The sequence below is a fragment of the Dipteris shenzhenensis genome, chromosome 33, assembly GCF_047967505.1.
Source record: "Dipteris shenzhenensis isolate YYH24624 ecotype China chromosome 33, Dip_SZ_1.0, whole genome shotgun sequence".
Lineage (NCBI taxonomy): Eukaryota > Viridiplantae > Streptophyta > Polypodiopsida > Gleicheniales > Dipteridaceae > Dipteris > Dipteris shenzhenensis.
In genome coordinates this window covers 18,305,099-18,325,562 of record NC_141628.1, presented here as the reverse complement: position 1 = coordinate 18,325,562, position 20,464 = coordinate 18,305,099, and the positions used below count along the sequence as shown (strand labels likewise).

The following is a 20,464-nucleotide window of genomic DNA, read 5'->3' as shown; positions in this document are numbered from 1 at the left end:
AATATATAAAATAACATATCTCATCATATGTTTTCTATTTCCTAGCATGTGGTTTTGTGTGTCTTGAATTCACTATTTTTTGCAATTTGTTGAGTTTAGTGTGACATTGTCTGAGCATTGCTATTGCAGATTGTAGTGTCATGATTTTGCATTAATGTACATTAAGTTTGATTGAGCTTGTGAAAATCCATCATTTAATGGAAAGTTCACACATCAATTACTTAGTGTGTCATGAACATGCATCGACTCAAAACTCTATGGACTTCACGCTTATATGACCTCCGAAAATGTTCTCCTATGCTACAACAAGAATATATTACAAGTGAAGTGACATGAAACGAGAGACTTTCATGAACATACATTAAAAGGGAGTTCTCAGTTTTCCATTAACATATATTAAAATTGAGTTTTTCATAAACATTAGATGTGGATATAAGAGGATAACAATATGGGAAAAAGGCAATACGATAGCTAGCTGCATCATCCAGTAGTGTGATGCTGGGTTTTTCATCCATCATTCAAAGCTATTGTCGTCCATCAATTTTGTAGGCCGAGAACATGGCTTCTGATGTATACCAAACATGGTTGTGATTAAAGTATTGAGGAAAACTAGTTTTTAGACAATTCAAAAAGGAAAGAAGTTTATATACTTGGAGGTCTCACATAAAGCTCAACACGAAAATTATGTAAACCAATTGACATGAAACGAGACTATATATTAAACGAAAGTTTAGTTTTTCATCAACATGCATTGACTATGAACTCTTTGGACTTACATGACCTGCAAGGATGTTCTTCTAAGCTGCAAAAGGAAAATTTTGTAATTGAAGTGACATGAAACGAGAGATTGTCATGAAACATACATTATTAAAAGAGATTCTTAGTTTTAGAGAAACATGCGTTAAGAATATGCCAATATAGGGAAAAGTTTAGGTAGTACGATAGCTAACTGCACTGTCCACGAATTTGATGCAAGCTTTTTCATCCATCTCTTCCAAGCTCTTGTCATCACCGTTGCCATAAACACTTTTGTCTCTCATCGCCCACGCACTTACTATGAACAATATGCGACCTTCCTGTGGCAGCCCATAGCTGTCTGCGTTCTCCTTGAAGCTCGCATTCACCTGCAGCCTCAGAAGCTCGCTCGCATCCCTCATCGTCTTCTTCTTCCTCCTCGCTATCGCCTTCACTCCTTGGTCCGCCTTCGTCCTCACAAACGCGCACGCCTTCTTATACTCCAACGCTTTCTTTGCAATTTGGAAGTCTACGTCCAAGAAACGGTCCCCGGTCAGTATCAGGATGCAGTCGAATGCGTAGAGCATCTGCTTGTCGAAGTAGGTTTCGGCCGGGTGATCCAACGTTCCAGCTCCCGGGAGATCCCAGAGGGCGACGTGGGAAAGGAAGGGATGCATATATCTCTTGGCTTCCATCGTTGTCTGGGTCTCTCCCACCGGTGCAGCGCCTAAATCCAAGAGCGATGATCAACGTTAGCAATATAGATGAATGCACAGAAGACGTATGCGCGCTCTCTTATACAATGCTAGCATGGATCATAAACCTGGGTCTCCCGCTTCCATCATCCGCACAGAGTTAATCAGACTGGACTTCCCGACTCCACTCTGCCCCACGAATGCGAAGTTATAATGCTTGTCCACATCGATGCCTAGCTTGCTCCTTGCCACGTTCGCCAGCTCCTCTTGCGTTGGCTTCGACGTTAGCGGCTGATTGTCCGTTGGTGTGGTGTCGGGCGGTCGACAAATTATTTCTGCGGCAGGCGTGAGGTCGACTGTTCTTTTAGGTGGCGCTACGAGATTTCGAAAAAATTTACCTATGCGAGAGAAACCGCGTCCAATACTACCACCCATGATGGAGCTGTACCAGACTTGCACACTGCGGCTCTTACTAATGATATCAACAAGCAGCTGGAGGTGCTGGTTTCTGTTGCCTGGTTGCTAGACTGAAGCCGTTCAGCGTCCCCTCACCCTCTTTTAAGAAAATGTTTCATTTGATACCTTCGTGCTGACGACCCGCTTCTTTGTTCACGTATGTCGCATTTTCGAATCGAATCACATTCCCTATCTTTTTCATTCTCGCCCTTTTACGGCCTCAATGATGGGATCGAATAGGATCAACAAGAATAACCTGCTTTAACGAGATGCGACTGCTCTTCGGAAAGACTTTCCTTGCTGTTCACTCACCTTTGTAAAATGACCTTTCTTCTCTTTTGAAAGCTGTCCTTGAATAAAGAAATGGATGGGAAAAAAGACGGATGGCAATCATTCCTAGCTTCATATGCAAGAATAAAGCTTGGCAAATCCTATATGGCATATCTTGGAAATTCTCATTGCCTTCCACGTAGATAAAGATTGCCAAGGGATGGATGTTCTTATTTGAAGGTATCTTTCGCCAAAATCTTAACACTTACTCATTTTAAGTTTCCATCATCAACAACAAAATATAATACTATTTTCGTTATTTCCGTGCGAATTTGGGTAAAAATCTGTAAAACTTGGCAAATTTTGAATCTTAGATTATTACAATATACACCATTAAAATATTCAAACATTTAGCAGTAAATGAAAGTTCCATCAATAAACCGAATCAATCATAGTGATAAATGTTGATAATGGCAAAGGTCAATATTGAGATGCCCATTTTCAGGATGTAGTTTTAAAAAAAAAGGAGACCCTATTGTTTTCCATTTGCCAAAGGGCCATGCCCCCTTGGTAAGATCATCATTCCTTTCATTTGAAAGCTATCAATTAACTTTTGCTTGACATGACCTCACATGTGGTTCGTTCTATACACATTGTATATTAGAAAGTATCAAATTTTAGAAATGCACTACAAGACACGAGCCTCTTTTCGACGCTATCTTCTAATGCTTTATGGGTGCAGGCACAAATATCGTCGGTTCGATTAGCAGGTGGGGAAGGTATCGGTGTGGATGTCAAAATAGCCATGGGTATGACTCGGGTATGATCATCAGTATATGTGTCAGTATAGGTGTCGGTATATACCGACCCCTATACCGACATTTATACTGACTATCATACCAACTGACACCAACCCTTTCACCGACTTGGGTAAATTTTTCCATACCGACGTTTATACAGAACGTCATTTCCAAGGGTCCCGAAATTATTTTGGATCCCAAGTTTAGTCATTTGAAAGATAAAAATATAAGAGTATGTACACCAAAATTGAGATCAAAACACTAATATATTGATATAGCGAACTTAATTAACATACAAATTAATGTACAAAATGTCACTATAAAAATGTAAGGGCCAAATTATACATAGGAAGTCTCGTCAATGTCAAAACTATGAATTAGTAGCATTTACATTGATGGCTTCATCTTGAGCCAAGTCTTGCGTGCCAAATATGTCTTTCTCAAGGTTGACATACAATTGATCACCTACATCATCATCCCCTGTTGCATGTCTACCTAAGACTTGTTCCTCTACTTCACCAGCCTCTAGTTCTCCCTCTTCTTTCTCAAAGTCGTGATCTCCACCTTCCTCCATTACATTGTCATTATTGTCACCTTCTTCATGACCCATATTGTCATCTTCATCCTCTTTGATCCTAGATCCATCGACATCATTATTTGGATCTTTTGTAGGCATCTATATCCCTATCTTCAAAAATTTGTTTTCTTTGAGGAGCAACTTGGATCACATACCACCATCTTGGATCCAAACGATCCGGATGAAAGACCACCGACATTGAAGATCCAAATTAGGTTTGTGTAATTATATTCATTTATGCTCAAGTATATATATATATATATATATATATGAGAATCTACCAACATTTGTTTGAAAATTAAGATATTAGCTTTTAATTAATTTGTTAATGTGTACCTGTTCACAATGCTATGGAAGAACAAAGGTATCACTTTCATAAGTGGCGGTCCAGGGTCTGGTAGAGTCAATGGCAAAGAAATCACATTTGTCTCTTCTGACTGTAGCATTGGGACCATTGTAGATAGTTCTAAACCATTTGACATCAAGAATGAAAATATTAAATCTTCTAAAATCAACTTCATCTAGATGTCACGTATGATCCCACAATAATCTAGCTATGAGGAGAGAAGAATGTTATCAGAAGCACTTGCTCGGCTATCTTGTACAAAGTTAGCCATGACTCCACAATCATATGTGACTCTCCTTGAATCGATGCTTTCCACATGAAAATGCTGTTCGTGTGACCACAATGCACTCTACTTTTTGTATTGCAAAAGTGTGAAGAGAGTTGGAGAGAAATAAGGAGTCTCACTTGCAGATTTCTCACATACACAAATGGGGGAATGCACACAAAGGTGGAGGCTGAAAACAGTTTTCCTCTTCTTAGTTGTGAAATCCAAAAGAACTCTCTCTCTTAGTACAAAAGGAATAGGTGAACCCTATATGTGGGTCTCATACCAAACTTAGCTAACCTAGGTGGCATTCTAACTGAGCCACTAACTAGAGTACATAAAGATAGCTGTCATCCAGCTATTATTCATGGGTGGTGTACCAACTGCATATGTAGCTAACAAGTCGGTGACATAAATGCACAACGGTCACATTGGCATATCACGAGTGGAGCTTGATATCTCAACACTCCCCCTCGAGCTCAATCCCAATTCCTACACACCAAACAGGTCTTTGAACTTGCACAGCTTCTCTATGCCCAATGCCTTAACATCCCTTGTCTTCCTTGCTCTAGGTGTAACAACAGAAGGAATACCCTACTCATCATCAAGGCTCTATTTTGAGCCACTAGATTCACCATCCACAAAAGAGTGACATGCATTCACATCAACCATGGGCTGATCTACTTTCTCTTTTCCCTTTCGTGATACTTGCATACCACTATCTACATTGCTTTGAGGAGATTCTCCTGATCTCAATCTACCTGTCCATGGCGAAGTATGTGAACCACTGCTAGAGGACACTACAGGTCCAATAATATTTTGTGATTGATGCTGTGAATTCTGTGCAGCATTACCATTTTGTGCATCTACATCATCAATCACATTTACTGGTTTATACCAGCTACTCATCTCATCAAAAACAACATCTCTGCTCACTGTAAACTTACAAGTAGAAGGGTTATAGCATCTATACCCTTTCTGCTGTGGAGAATAACCAATAAAGATGCACTTCTCAGCTTTTGGATCCAACTTGGATTTCAACTCATCTAGCACATGAACATAGGCAATGCAACCAAAAACTTTCAAATGAGAAATATCTGGTTTCCTACCAGTAAACCTCTCCTCTGGTGTCATGCCATGTATTGTTGCAGTGGGAGTTGTGTTCATTATGCAGACTGCTGTAGCAACTACTTCAGCCCAATAATAATCTAGCAAGTCTTTTTCATTGAGCATGGCACGAGATACCTCTCTAATATACCTGTTTTTCCTTTCTACAAGTCCATTTTGCTGTGGGGTATGACTGCATGAATATTGCTGCTTTATGCCATGCTCCTGCAAGAACCTTGCAAACTCATTTGAGAGGTACTCTCCCCCTCCATCTGATCTTAGGCATTTTATTTATAGGCTTGTTTCTTTCTTAACCATAGCTCTAAAAGCTTTGAAATGCCCAAACACTTCACTTTTATTTTTCATAAAATACACCCAAACGTTTTTGCTGTAGTCATCAATAAAAGTGACAAAATAATGATAGCCTCCAATAGATGCAGCTTTAGTAGAGACGAAGAGAAGGGATTCAAGGAAGAAGCGGCTAGGTATGCAGCAAAGGAGGGTGAGGGATCAGGCACATGTAGAGAGACCAAGGGTGAGGAGTGTGAGGAGGACGAGGAGGAGAAATTAGTAGGATAGGACAATATTTAGTGGTTTACTATTTTGACACTTCTGTCATTTTGTAGTAGATTGCACACCTCGGTGGATTTGCCATTTTGGAGTTCGGCACTTTTGCCATTTTGTAGTGCATTAGCACATTACTTCAATGGATTTGCAATTTTGTAGCATATTGACATTACTTTGTAGACTTTCATTGCAAAATCGTATGTACACCTCCACATTTGTAACATGATTTTAATGGAAAAAGAAATTATGTGGGGGAGGATGGGACTGAAACAAGTCCCATCCTGCTGTCCCACATAATTTTTTAAAAGCTTTTGTAAAAACGATGGTATATACCAACGCTTGTACCGACACTACCCCATCAATATATATCGATGCCTACACGGACGCCCATACCGACATTGTCGGGCATATTTAACACACTTTCTTTGTGACATCTACACCAACGGAGTTTCTAACACTTTCAAAAAGAGGCCCATGTCTTGTAGTGATAGTTGTTTATACCATGTGCACCTTTACAAGCCATCCTTTATTCCCAAGCTTGAACTTCATTATGTGGCCCTTATATTCATGTTAAAGATCACCTCTCTTGCTATTGGGAAGCTTTATGGACCCTTCAATGGCAAATCCTCTCATGACTATCCAATCATTCAAGATGTAGGTGCAAGGAACCCATTCACCAAGTGCATTTTCGCTCCTATGGGACATAGAGGACGTGTATGGTCTCCTCACCATGCTTGTAGAGAGGTCACAGCAGCAAGAGCAGACCTCAAAGTGCAGCTTGGAGGGAGAGAGCAGGTCCAATAGAGGGTGAGAGAGAGAGAGGGAGGGCGGGTATAGCGGGTGTAATTGAAGGTGGAGAGCAGCTCCAAGAGGGGTTGTAGCTAGGAATGGAGGGAAAAAGAGTAGCAGGCGATAAAAAGCTATTGCAAGATGTGTCGTAGCTAGGAATGGAGGGATAAAGACTAGAGGGGGAGTAGTCAGTTGCAGGAGGCAGTTGCAAGAGGTGCTGTAGCTAGGAATGGAAGGAGAAAGAGTAGAGGAGGATGAGCAGCTACATCTAGGAATGGAAGGAGAAAGAGTAGAGGAGGATGAGCAGCTACATTTAGGAGGTGCTATATCTAGGAATGGAGAAAGAATGAGTTGGACTAGAGTAGAGGGGGATGAGCAGCTGCTATAGGAGGTGCTGGAGAGGAAGAAAGACAGTGGATCAGGAGCAGCAGGAGGGGGCATAGCATCTGCCAAATGATTTCCCACGTTTGAAAAATAGAGGGAGAATGGAGTTGTACCAAAGAATAGGAGGGGGCAAGCCTACAACAAGTTGAGAGGGGGGAAAATTCACCCAGAAGGGCCCACATCCTCTTGAATGCATCTTAGGATTGTTTGGGGGAGGTGCAAATGGGAGGGTCAACAATGGGTTGAGGGGGGGTGGATGGTTTGAGTGGTCCCCAGTGTAAGAGGGATAGCCAATAGGAGCTATTTTCTAGACTTCTTACCCTCCACATCAACATGGCATCACCCCACAAAAAGGAACACTCCCATTAGTACATGTCAAATACCTCACTAATTCCTTGAAATTAGGAAACATTAATTCTGGGACCTTTAGCCCTTTGGAGACCCCAATTCTCCCCTAATGTCCCTCAAGTCTATTTTCTCCATTCCTCTTCTATTTCCTACGCTGTGTCCCTCTTTTTCTCTACTCTTTTCTATATCTCTCTTCTCTTTTCTATATTCCCTATTTTATTTTCCACATTCCATCCATCTTTCCACTTTTTTTCTACATCTCTCTTCTCTTTTTTCTACATCCCTCTTTTCTTCTTATCTTTTTGACATTTCATGGCTCTTTTCTTCTCCTCTCTTCTCTGCACCCATCTGTCTCTTCTTCTCTTTCCCACATTCTCATCTCTTTCAGTATTTCCTATATCCATCCCTCTTTCCCACATTCTCTTCTCTTTATCTGTTTCCTATATCCATACCTCTTCTCTTTCCCTCCTTTTCCCCTCATTCTGTACCACTCAGCCCTTCGCCATCTCTTTTTCTCCTTTCTAGAATTTCTCTCATTTTAACACTCTCTTTTCAGCCCTTCACTCCCTTTTCTTCTCTTTTCTTTTTAGCCTTTCCCTCTTCTCTGCTCTTTTCTATATCTCTCTTGTCTTTTCTATATTCCCTATTTTATTTCCCACATTCCATCCATCTTTCCACTTTTTTTGTACATCTCTCTTCTCTTTTTTCTACATCCCTCTTTTCTTCTTATCTTTTTGACATTCCATGGCTCTTTTCTTCTCTTCTCTTCTCTGCACCCATCCGTCTCTTCTTCTCTTTCCTACATTTTCATCTCTTTCAGTATTTTCTATATCCATCCCTCTTTCCCACATTCTCTTCTCTTTACCTCTTTCCTATATCCATACCTCTTCTCTTTCCCTCCTTTTTGCCTCTTTCTGTACCACTTAGCCCTTTGCTATCTCTTTTTCTCCTTTCTAGAATTTCTCTCATTTTAACACTCTCTTTCCAGCCCTTCCCTCCCTTTTCTTCTCTTTTCTTTTTAGCCCTTCCCTCTCTCTTCTTCTCTTTTTGACATCCATCTCTTTTCCACATTTTTTCCTTCTCTTTTTGTCTCTTCAGTTTTCTACATCCCTTGTCTTTTCTAGATACTTTCCCTCTCTTTTCTACACCATCCCTATTCCTCTTGTGTTGTCTACATCCCTCTTCTTTTTCCTTCTTATATTTTCATTTTCCATCCCACTTCTCTTTCCCTCTTTCCGTACAACTCAACCCTTCCCCATCTCTTTCTTCTCTTCTCTTTTCTACATCCATCCCTCTTTCCATTCTCTTTCTGCATTCCATGATCCATCCCTCTTCTCTTTTCAATTCCATCCCTCTTTAATTTCCCCGTTTTTTCCTCTTGCCCTCTTGCCATAGCACTCTACCCATCACCAAGTCTTTTTGTATATCCATCTCTCTTACTCATGTCTTTTAGACATCCCTCTTCTCTTTTATTGTTCCATCGCTCTTCTCCTTCCTTCTTTTTCCTCTTTACTTTTTCTATAGGTTCACTCAAATCGTTTCCATATCTTTTTCCTCTTTTAGGATTCAGCCCATCCCATTCATCCCTCTTCTCTACACTAATCTGTTCCTTCTCTTTTCTACATTCATCCCATTCATTCCAAGTCTCTATCTGGCTATTGGTCATCTGGATTGGAGTCAAGCCAGAGATCCGCATTTTGACGGATCTTCGAGATGAGTCTTGACAAGATGTGCAACTTTGTCTCTAGCATGACTCTTGACCAATTAGAGGAATTTTAATTTACCCTTGAATCTTGCCAAACCTTGACTCCTCTCTCTTCTTTGACTTTTTATGGTAGGCCACCTTGTGGTGGAGAGGGATTGCCTCATAGTAAGGAATCACACATGATGTCGATAAGTTTGCACATAGCTTAGGACACGATGAAAAGATACAACCTGCCATTGGCCCCTTGGTCAGCTTTGTATTTGCCACCCCTTTCACCACTACCACCCCACCGGCCACCCCTCCTACCGATCTCCACTACTCCCTTCAATCTCCATGGCCACCCTTTGAACAATCTCCACCTCTACCATTGCCATGGCCATCCTTTTATTTGCCACCCCAAGCCCATCGACACCATTTTGGTTTCCCCTAGATGTAGAGCAGACATATTGTGTTAATGACTTATGGGGAAAAAATGAATATGACAAAGGGGTCGTTGTCATAGCTCATATGAGGTTGCTCATGTGAATGTGACGTTTGACTCAAATATATTAGACACATGGCCAAACCAAGACAATAGAAAAAACTCTGTCATAGATCAGCTCATGAAAGATTATCATTGCACCATTTGGTGGCATGTTTGATAAGAAGTACATGCTTAAATGCATCAGTGCAATGTACTCAAACATCATTAACCAAAGATCAGAGATGCAATGAGGGAGTGCATGTTGAAGCCTACTCATGTGAATCTATTATAGTAGAAGAGGTCAAATAAAGATCTTCATGATGAGCCACATAAGTGACATAAAGTAATGGAAGGTGACATGAGAATATATGTAGAGGAGAGAGGCTTCACACCTTGAAAGTGGTGGTAGGAAAGGATTTTAGGTGTGGGGGGTAAGTGAATGTATGCTACATACTTATTCTATAATTTTGAATGTGGCTTAAATACATTGTCTTATTCCTGGCACTTCCTCTGATGTTTCTAATTTGGGGTCACAAGCATTCTACAACTAGCCAAAAAACCCTCTTGATAAGGAGTAAGCCTATGGATATGCAAAGGGTGCATCGGTTTGATCGCAAGGGAGTACTCGTATATTGGAAGGAAGTGGAGGGTTTCCATGTAAGTTTTATTCTCGATCACTTTTGATATTTCCATTTTAAAAATCAAGATTTATTTATATTTTCTAGATTGTTTCATACAACATTCTTAGGGCACGGCTCACCAGAGTGAGTAGATATGTGAGGGTAAGGGAGGGGAAAAGACAAGAGGTTTACGAGGTGAGGAAGGAGGCAAGATAAGAGATCAAGATAATCAGGAGGATGAGGACGCCAAGTGTATTTAGCTTAGATGTAGCAACCTTTTGATTGTTTTTCCATTTTGTAGCTCTCATTAATTTTTTAAACTACCCTCTTTGGAAGGGAGCTTTTGTAATACATGATGTGAGAGTTTCAGGAAATTTGGAATTTTATTGTATTCATTTTTGTATTTCCTTGTCTACAAGAGAAATTTTGTAGTAAGAGATATATAGTGGGGTAGAATGGGGCTAAAACTAGTCCCATTCTTCTCCACAAAATTTTTTATTAAAAAACACACAGCAGCGGGGCTTGATGCCTATATGGACACTATTAAATACTATCAAAATTCGATGCCCATATCATTGTATAGTGTCCAACAGACATACTGACATAGTGTCCAACAGCAGCGGGGCTTGATGTCTATATGGACACTATCAAATACTATCAAAATTCGATGCCCATATCATTGTATAGTGTCCAATAGGCATACTGATGTTTTTGCATGTACTAAAAGACAAATTTCCCATGTGTTTTTCCTCGAAATATGTGTCAAAACCAGTTGACACCTTGTAGTGATTGAATCTTTATATTTTAGAATAATGTACTATTACTATATGGGAAACACTCCTATGTGCTATATTTTACTGGAAAAATATCTTAACCTATGTAGAAATTTATGTTCTTTAAGATAAAAGATAGTCACTGCATAGAATATTTGAGATATCTATTATATTTTGGTATATAGAGAGTATTTTTTACTATATATACATCTTAGCATATGTAGAGAAAAATGATTTCACTAGATAGAGATTATATTTTACCATGTAGACATCTTAGCCTATGCAAAAAATTATGATAGATACTATATTTTACTAGATAGAGATTAGATTCTATCACATAAACATCTTAGCCTATGTCGAAAAGAGGTCGAAAATGATGACATGCATTGGCAAAAATATAGCAAATTTGAGTATTTTATTATATAGAGAGTAGTTTTTACTACATAGGCAACACAACACTCCCTATTCTCTAGGTATGCTCTCTAGGTATGCTGTAAAAAATTGCTCTTTCTAGCTAGGAAATATCTTTTTCTATCTAGAAAATCTCTACTGGTTTTCTTGTTATAAAAAATTTTAATATATAGAAACAAATTTAAAATTCATTTGGAGACTAAGATCAATGCCCTCTCTAGAGAGAAGAAGCAATAGAGTTTAAAGTGATCAAGCCACACTAGGGGCTACCTATAGTAAATGCAATCATCAACCAACATATAAGCATAGTTAGGAAGACATGGATTCTCTATAGGATTCGTTAACTAAAGAATCCCCTATCAAAGACCAAAGCAATTTTCCATTTGCCTAGAGGGGTTGTAGGTTCTATGCAATTATTAAGGCCCATATTATGCCAAAGATGTTCACATTGGGGATCTTAGCTTAGTGCTACTCTTCTTCACCAATTCTACTAATATTCAAATAAGTGAAAATGTACATGATGATTGGAGAATTTAATAGAAGACTTACCATCTACTTAATGGTTTAGCGAAGACTCAGCAAAGATGTTTTGAGGATAACAATACTCTTCAAGCCAAAATTATGTCTTGTTTGAGATTTGTAGGACTAGTATAGGAAGAGATGTTCAACCTATATTCTATTCATGATCTTTTCAATTAATCTACCACTTATGACTAGTTAGAGATTATAATCACCATTGGGAATAAAGTGACTGGCAATGATGAAAGTAAGGTTGCATTTCTACATGCCTTTATTAATTACTTCAACGATGAGATTAAGGGCACATTTCTACATGTCTTAGTAAATTACTTTGGAGCTATTTTAATTTTAGATTCGCTCATGCATATCACAATGTGGAGGAGATGATCAGTCTCACTAAGAGAGATAAAGGTACTTTATGCATTAAATGAAGGACATCCATCACTAGAAGAAAAAAAGTACATCTATTGAGTGAAGGAACAACTATTGTAATGTGCTTATCTTTATTATTGATACATATCCAATAGGAAAAGTACATAAAAGAATGAAATGGGCACCAAATATTACTAGCCTTAGCTATGACACTATGAGGTAGACTCATTTTTTATGCATATCTTGACAATATTTGTGAAGAAATGGAATGTTTACATTTGATTTGTCAATGCTCGTGAGCCATTGGTACACCTAAAATACCTCACTAATTTCTTGAAATTAGGAAACACTAATTGGGGGCACTTTAGCCCTTTGGAGACCCCAATTCTCCCCTAATGTCCCTCAAGTCTATTTTCTCCATCCCTCTTCTATTTTCTACAATGTCTCCCTCTTTTTCTCAGATGTATTTTGTATCTCTCTTCTCTTTTCTATATTCCCTGTTTTATTTCCCACATTCCATCCATCTTTCCACTTTTTTTCTACATCTCTCTTCTCTTTTTTTTGCATACCTCTGTTCTTCTCTTCTATTCTCTGCATCCTTCCCTCGCTTCTTCTCTTTCCCACATTCTCATCTCCTTCAGTATATCCTATATCCATGCCTCTTTCCCACATTCTCTTCTCTTTACCTCTTTTCTATATCCACACCTCTTCTCTTCCCCTCCTTTTCTCCTCTTTATGTACCACTCAGCCCTACACTATCTCTTTTTCTCATTTCTAGCATTTCTCTCATTTTAACACTCTCTTTTCAGCCCTTTCCTCCCTTTTCTTCTCTTTTCTTTTTATCCCTACCCTCTCTTTTCTTCTCTTTTTGACATCCATCTCTTTTCCACATTTCTTCCCTCTCTTTTTGTCTCTTTAGTTTTCTACATGCCTTGTCTTTTCTACATCCCTTCCCTCTCTTTTCTACGCCATCCCTCTTCCTCTTGTGTTATCTACATCCCTCTTATAGTTTCATTTTCCATCCCACTTCTCTTTCCCTCTTTCCCTCTTTCGGTACCATTCAACCCTTCCCCATCTCTTTTCTTCTCCTCTTTTCTACATCCATCCCTCTTTCCATTCTCTTTCTACATTCCATGATCCATTCCTCTTCTCTTTCCAATTCCATCCCTCTTCTCTTTCCCTCTTTTTTCCTCTTGTCCTCTTGCCATAGCACTCTACCCATCCCCAAGTCTTTTGCATATCCATCTCTCTTACTATTGTCTTTTAGACATAACTCTTCTCTTTTAATGTTCCACCCTTCTTCTCCTTCCTTCTTTTTCCTCTTTTCCTTTTTCCATACCACTCAAATCTTCCCCATATATTTTTCCCCTTCTAGGATTCAGCCCATCCCATTTATCCCTCTTCTCTACACTAATCTCTTCCACCTCTTTTCTACATTCATGCCATTCATCCCGAGTCTCTATCTGGCTATCAGTTATTTGGATCAAAGTCAAGCCAGAGATCCACATTTTGATGGATCTTCCAGATGAGTCTTGACAAGATGTGCAACTTTCTCTCTAGCATGACTCTTGACCAATTAGAGGCATTGTAATGGACCCTTGCATCTTTCCAAACCAGGACTTCTCTCTCCCCTTTAATTCTTTATGGTGGCAGGGCACCTTGTGGTGGAGAGGCATTGTCTCATAGTGAGGCATCATAAACTTGAGATCGACATTGTCATGGGAGGACCTCTTTTTGCAGTCTATGGATTTGACATGATGTGGATAATTTGCACATAGCTAAGGACACCATGAAAAGATATAGCCTACCATTGGCCCCTTGGTCAGCTTTGTATTTGCCACCCCCTTCACCACTGCCACCCCTTCGGCCACCTCTCCTGCCAATCTCCATGGCCACACATCGCACAATCTCTACCTCTACCATTACCATGTCCATCCCTTTATTTGCCACCCCAAGCCCCCATTTTGGTTTCCCCTAGATGTATAGAAGACATATTGTGTTGATGTCTTATGGGGAAAAAATGAATATGAGAAAGGGGCTATTGTCATAGCTCATATGAGGTTGCTCATGTGCATGTGATGATTAACTCAAATATATTAGACACATGTCTAAACCAAGACCAATAGAGAAAACCCTATCATAGATCAGCTCATGAAAGAGAACCATTGCACCATCTGGTCATGACTTTGATAGGAAGTACATGCTTAAACACATCAGTGCAATGTGCTCAAATATTGTCAGCCAAAGATCTGAGATGTAATGAGGGAGTGCATGTTGAAGACTACTCATGTCAATCTATTATATTAGAAGAGGGAAAGAAACAGCTTCGCATGATGAGCCAAAAAAGTGACATAAAGTAATGGAAGGTGACATGAGCATATATGCAGAGGAGAGATGCTTCCTCGGGGGGCTCACTATGTATAAACCCTCTATATCATGTGCATTCAAGGTCTATTTCTAAAATCCCTTATCTGTAAATTCTTCACTAATAAAATATACCCTTTTTCTATACAAATCTCTAACTTTTTTCCAAATTTGTTTTAAATACTCCCTTATGTAAATTAACTTTCATAGATTTTAGAAATTAAAAATATCCTTCTATTAAACTCACGTGATAGGGTTACATATGACGAGTGACCTGCACGAGGATGCTTCACACCTTGAGAGTGGTCTTGAATACATTCTCTTATTCCTAGCACTTGCTCTGATGTTTCTAATTTGGGGTCACAAGCTGCATTCCACAACTAGACAAAACCCTATGGATAAGGAGTAAGCCTATGGATATGCAAAGGGTGCATGGGTTGGATCGCAAGGGAGTACTCGTATATTTGAAGGAAGTGGAGGGTTTCCATGTAAGTCTTGTTATCGATCACTTTCGATATTTCCATTTCAAAAATCAAGCTTTATTTATATTTTTTGGATTGTTTCATACAACATTCTTAGGGCATGGCTCACCAGAGTGAGTAGATAGGTGAGGGTGAGGGAGGGGAAAAGACAAGAGATTTACGATGTGAGGAAGGATGCAAGATAAGAGATCGAGATAAGTAGGAGGATGAGGAGGCTGAGTGTATTTAGCTTAGATGTAGCCACCTTTTGATCATTTTTCCATTTTGTAGCTCTCATTCATTTTTTTACTACACTCTTTGGAAGGGAACTTTTGTAATACATGATGTGAGAGTTTCATGCAAATTGGAATTTTGTTGTATTTTTTTTTTATTTCCTTTTCTATGAGGGAAATGTTTTAATAAAAGATATATAGTGGGGTAGAATGGGGCAATATCAAATACTATCAAAATCCAATGCCCATATCATTGTATGGTGTCCAAGTTCCAAGAGACATACCAACGACCATACTGATGTTTTTCCATGTACTAAAAGACAAATTTCCTGTGTGTTTTTCCTCAAAATATGTGTCAAAACTAGTTGATAGCTTGTAGTGATTGAATGTTCATATTTTAGAATAATGTACTATTACTATATGGGAAATACTCTCATTGGCTATATTTTACTAGAAAAATATCCTAGCCTATGTAGAAAATTATGGTTTTGAAGATAAAAGATAGTCACTATATAGAATATTTGAGATATGTGTTATATAGAGATTATTTTTTACTATATATACATCTTAGCCTATGTAGATAAAAATTATTGTACTAGATAGAGATTATATTTTACCATGTAGACATCTTAGCCTATGCAAAAAATTATGATAGATACTATATTTTACCAGATAGAGATTAGATTCTACCACATGAACATCTTAGCCTATGTCAAAAATGATGACACGCATTGGCAAAAATATAGCAAATTTGAGTATTTTATTATTAGAGAGTAGTTTTTACCACATAGGCAACGCAGCACTCCCTATTCTCTAGGTATGCCACAAAAAATTGCTCTTTCTAGCTAGGAAATATCTTTTTGTATTTAGAAAATCTCTAGTGGTTGTCTTATTATTAAAAAATTTACTATATAGAAAAAATTTTCAAATTCATTTATAGACTAAGATCAATGCCCTCTCTATAGAGAAGAATCAATAGAGTCTTAAGTGATCGAGCCACACTAGGGGCTACCTATGGTAAATGCAATCTTTAATCGGCACATAGGAGCAGTTAGGAAGACATGGATTCCCTATAGGATTAGTTAACTAAAGAATCCCCTATCAAAGGCGAAAGGAATTTTCCATCTGTCTAGAGGGGTTGCAGGTTCTACGCAATTATTAAGGCCCATATTATGCCAAAGATGTTCGCATTGGGGATCTTAGCTTATTGTTACTCTTCTTCATCGACCTTACTAATATTCAAATAGGTGAAAATGTACATGATGACTGGAGAATGTAGCAAAGATGTTTTGAGGACAACAGTACTCTTCAAGCCAAAATTATTTCTTATTTGAGTTTTCTAGTACTAGTATAGGAAGAGATGTTCAACCTATATTCTATTCATCTATTCAAGCTGTAATCTACCCCTTAGGACTAGTTAGATTATCACCATTGGGAATAAAGCGATCGGCAATGATGAGAGTAAGTTGTATTTCTACATGTCTTCATCAATTACTTCAACAATGAGATTGAGGGTGCATTTCTACATGTCTTAATCAATTACTTTAGAGCTATTTTAATTTTAGATTCACTGGTGCATATCACAATGTGGAGGAGATGATCAATCACTACGAGAGATAAAGGTGCTTTATGCATTAAATGAAGGACATCCATCACTAGAATAAAAAAAGTACTTCATGTGTTGAGTGAAGGAACAACTATTGTAAAGTACTTATCTTTATTATTGATACATATCCAATAGGAAAAGTACATAAAAGAATGAAATGGGCACCAAAAATTACTAGCGTGAACTATGACACTACGAGGTAAACTCATTTTCGATGCATAGCCTGACGAGATTTGTGAAGAGATGGAATGTTTTCTAAGTGCAATGGTACAATATACCACGATTCGATAATTTAGGTGATATTAGCCTCACTGATCATAGCCCGTTTGTATTGGCATCAACGGTCAATGTAGTAAGAGAGTCAATATTTCTATGTTATCATTTCCATAACCATAGAGACAACATCCACATCTCCATTGCTTCTTAATGTAAAGACTCACACAAATGTCAAAGTTGGTTTTTTTCCCAAAAAAATGAGAGTTAGAATGGGGCTTTTTGAGGTGTCATGAGCATTGGTCACGAGGCTAGGCCCTCAAATCTAAGGGCCTTAGGTAAGATTCTACCACTCACCATTTCTAATTGACTTAAACTTTTATTTGGTGGCGAAAGTTCGATTATTCTAATAAAATAGTATTTTATTTGTCGATGCTTGTGAAACCGAAAAAGATATGAATCTTTATCCATTTGGCACGCACTTAGACTAGAATTTCCATAACATGATTGCTTCCGCATGCAGGATGCGCGCAGCAGGGTGAACTTTGAAGCAATGCGCATGATCTTGCATTTGAATTCATGTCAAGCAAGAATTAAAGTCCATCAACAGATTCATGCATGCTCTGAAGTCCATTTTTTTCTCACTGGATTCCTCTTTCGTCTTTATTCAACGACAGCTTTCAAAGAAATTCAAACTTGGAGAAAGACGATCTCACAAAGGTGAGTAAACAGCAGGAAAAGGAGTGCTCAGAAGCGCCGTGCGTGACGAGCAGTCGCATCGATTGCAAGTTATTCCGTGCACGGGCTCATCAGTGAGGCCGTGGGAGGGAATGTATGAAAGAGATAGTAGGCTGGTTGATTCGATCCGATATGCGACATAGGCGAAGAAAGAACCCGGTCATTATCAAATGAAACTTGCTTTGTGCTTGATACATAAGACTCATCAGAGAGGGACGCTGAAGTCAAACAAGCAGGCAACACAAACCAGCACCTCCTGGTGTTGATATCACTAGTAAGAGCCGCAGCCTGCAGGGCGCGAGTTTGTTACAGCTCCATCATGGGTGGTGTTGTTTCTAAGGTAGCTGATTTCTGTGATGATGTAGCAGCCCTTTTTTCTAGCATAGGTAAAATTTTTAGAAATCTTGTATCGCCACCCAAGAGACCAGTCGACCTCACGCCTGCCACAGAAGTACTTAGTCGCCCGCCCGACAGCATACTAGCCAACAATCAGCCGGTAACGTCGAAGGCAACACAAGAGGAGCTGGCGAAAATGGCAAGGATCAAGCTAGGCATCGATGTCGACAAGCATTACAACTTCGCATTCGTGGGGCAGAGTGGAGTTGGGAAGTCCAGTCTGATTAACGCTGTGAGGATGATGGAAGCGGGAGACCCAGGTTTATGATCAATCATGCTAGCATTGTAAAGAGCGCGCATGCGTTTTTTGTGCATCTCATCTATGCTAACGTTAATTATCGCTCTCGATTCCAGGCGCTGCACCGGTGGGAGAGACCCAGACAACCATGGAAGCCAAGAGATATATGCATGCCTTCCTTTCCCACATCGCCCTCTGGGATCTCCCAGGAGCAGGGACGCTGGATCATCCGGCCGAGACTTACTTCGAGAAGCAGATGCTCTACGCATACGACTGCATCCTGATACTGACCGGAGACCGTTTCCTGGACATAGACTTCCAGATTGCGAAGAAAGCATTGAAGTATAAGAAGGCGTGCGCGTTCGTGAGGACGAAGGCGGACCTAGGAGTGAAGGCGATAGCGAGGAGGAAGAAGAAGACGATGAGGGAGGCGAGCGAGCTTCTGAGGTTGCAGGTGAATGCGAGCTTCAAGGAAAACGCAGACAGCTATGGGCTGCCGAAGGAAAATCGCATATTGTTCATAGTGAGTGCGTGGGCAATGAGAGACAAGAGTGTTTATGCCAACGGTGATGACAAGAGCTTGGAAGAGATGGATGAAAACGCTTGCATCAAATTTGTGGACAGTGCAGTTAGCTATCGTACTACCTAGCCTTTTCCCTATATCATACAGTCCATTCTCATCTAATTTTCATGCTTATGGAAAACTAAGTTTGTTTTGTTTTTTAAAACCGAAATCTTGTATTATGTATAAAGGTAAACATAGACAATGACCCACAAAACAAGGTGTTAATAATTAATTTACAAGGTTCAAAAAGAAACCCTCTTAACGAGACGCAGATCGTTGAATTGGTTATGTCGTTTCGTATTCATTTGTTTGTTTTATAGGAAGAGGCTTACGCCTCTTCATATTTGTTTTGTGTTTATTTTACATTTCAATATTCCCCCATTCTTGTGAAGGGAAAAATTTGATTAACTAAAATTTCACTTCAAATTAAGATGAGCTTTATTTTTGCAAACTCGAGCTTCTTCTTTTCTAGAACCTTTTCGATAGACCTTTCGAGATGCTTTTATGCAATTGTTGCATCTTTTATCATCTCCTTTTATCCACACTTTTCGTACCTATTCAAGAAGCAAGACAAGAGTGAGTATCAAAACTTGAGAACAACATTGTCATTAGTGTCTTCATTTTCACTATATTCCTCCTTCGCTTCCACAATGTGTGACTCGTATTCTCGTGCTTACCAAACGCGCATTTCCAACAACCATCACGATAATTGCCCTTTTTATAACAGTATGTGCATATTGTGATATCACAAAAATGTGGAGTTGGTGTTTGGCTTTGTCAAGAGGATGGGCATGATAGTTTAGAGCTAGAAGGTCTTTCTTGCTAAGACACATTCTTTTGCCATGAAATGGTGAGGGTGAACGTGAGCCTTTTGCGAACATGACTAGGGGTGTGTTGGTGGTAGTATTAGATTCGGGTGGTGGTTTGTTCGTGTTCTTATGTATGGTGTCTTCTTGGAGAATTCTACCAAGGAGAATTATAGAGTTAGGTTAGCGGCACTCCCTTGTGTGGTAACAAAAGATCTCCATGTAGGAGGTAGGGAGCTTAGTAACATGGTGACTACTTGGGAGTTTGATACATTGAGACCCGGGTCATGGCTTCATCGCAAAGTAGTTGCCACTCTTCCAATTAGGAGGTAGGCACCGATGCATTCTCAACCAAAGAGTGTTTTACTAGGAAACGATGTGCTAAAACTTGGGATGCAATGCCAAAGTGTTTGTAAATAAGTTTGAGATGGTCCCAAATATCCTTTGAAGTAGGAAGATGATGAACTAAATCAACTTGATGATCTCCAATGGAGAGAATAAGATCAGATTTTGCTTTAGCATCATTTTATTTCCACGTAGTAATGTCAGGTTGATTAGTAGGAGCCGAGTCTTATGCCACACCGGTAGCAAAGGTAGGTGGCTGACTTGGGGTTCTACCATCTACATACTTCCACAAAGCTT

General features: G+C 39.3%; 2 protein-coding genes across 3 annotated transcripts; one reads left to right on the top strand and one right to left on the bottom strand.

Moving 5' to 3' along the window:
* Positions 1-699: 699 nt before the first annotated feature.
* On the bottom strand, positions 700-1,943 carry LOC147879783 (uncharacterized). Of its 2 annotated transcripts, XM_087372085.1 has the most exons (3): positions 1,559-1,943; positions 941-1,462; positions 700-802 (listed from the first exon to the last, which is right to left on the bottom strand). In XM_087372085.1, exons 1-3 carry the CDS (start codon positions 1,863-1,865, stop codon positions 798-800), a joined length of 834 nt encoding a protein of 277 aa, XP_087228211.1. In that variant the 5' UTR covers positions 1,866-1,943; the 3' UTR covers positions 700-797. The 2 variants fall into 2 exon arrangements, with proteins under 2 accessions (XP_087228211.1, XP_087228210.1); XM_087372084.1 differs by having other exon boundaries at positions 753-1,462.
* Positions 1,944-18,057: 16,114 nt separating this feature from the next.
* On the top strand, positions 18,058-19,250 carry LOC147879782 (uncharacterized). Its single transcript, XM_087372042.1, has 2 exons — positions 18,058-18,473; positions 18,568-19,250. The coding sequence occupies exons 1-2, from the start codon at positions 18,137-18,139 to the stop codon at positions 19,098-19,100; spliced, it is 870 nt and encodes a 289-aa protein (XP_087228168.1). The 5' UTR covers positions 18,058-18,136; the 3' UTR covers positions 19,101-19,250.
* Positions 19,251-20,464: the final 1,214 nt, after the last annotated feature.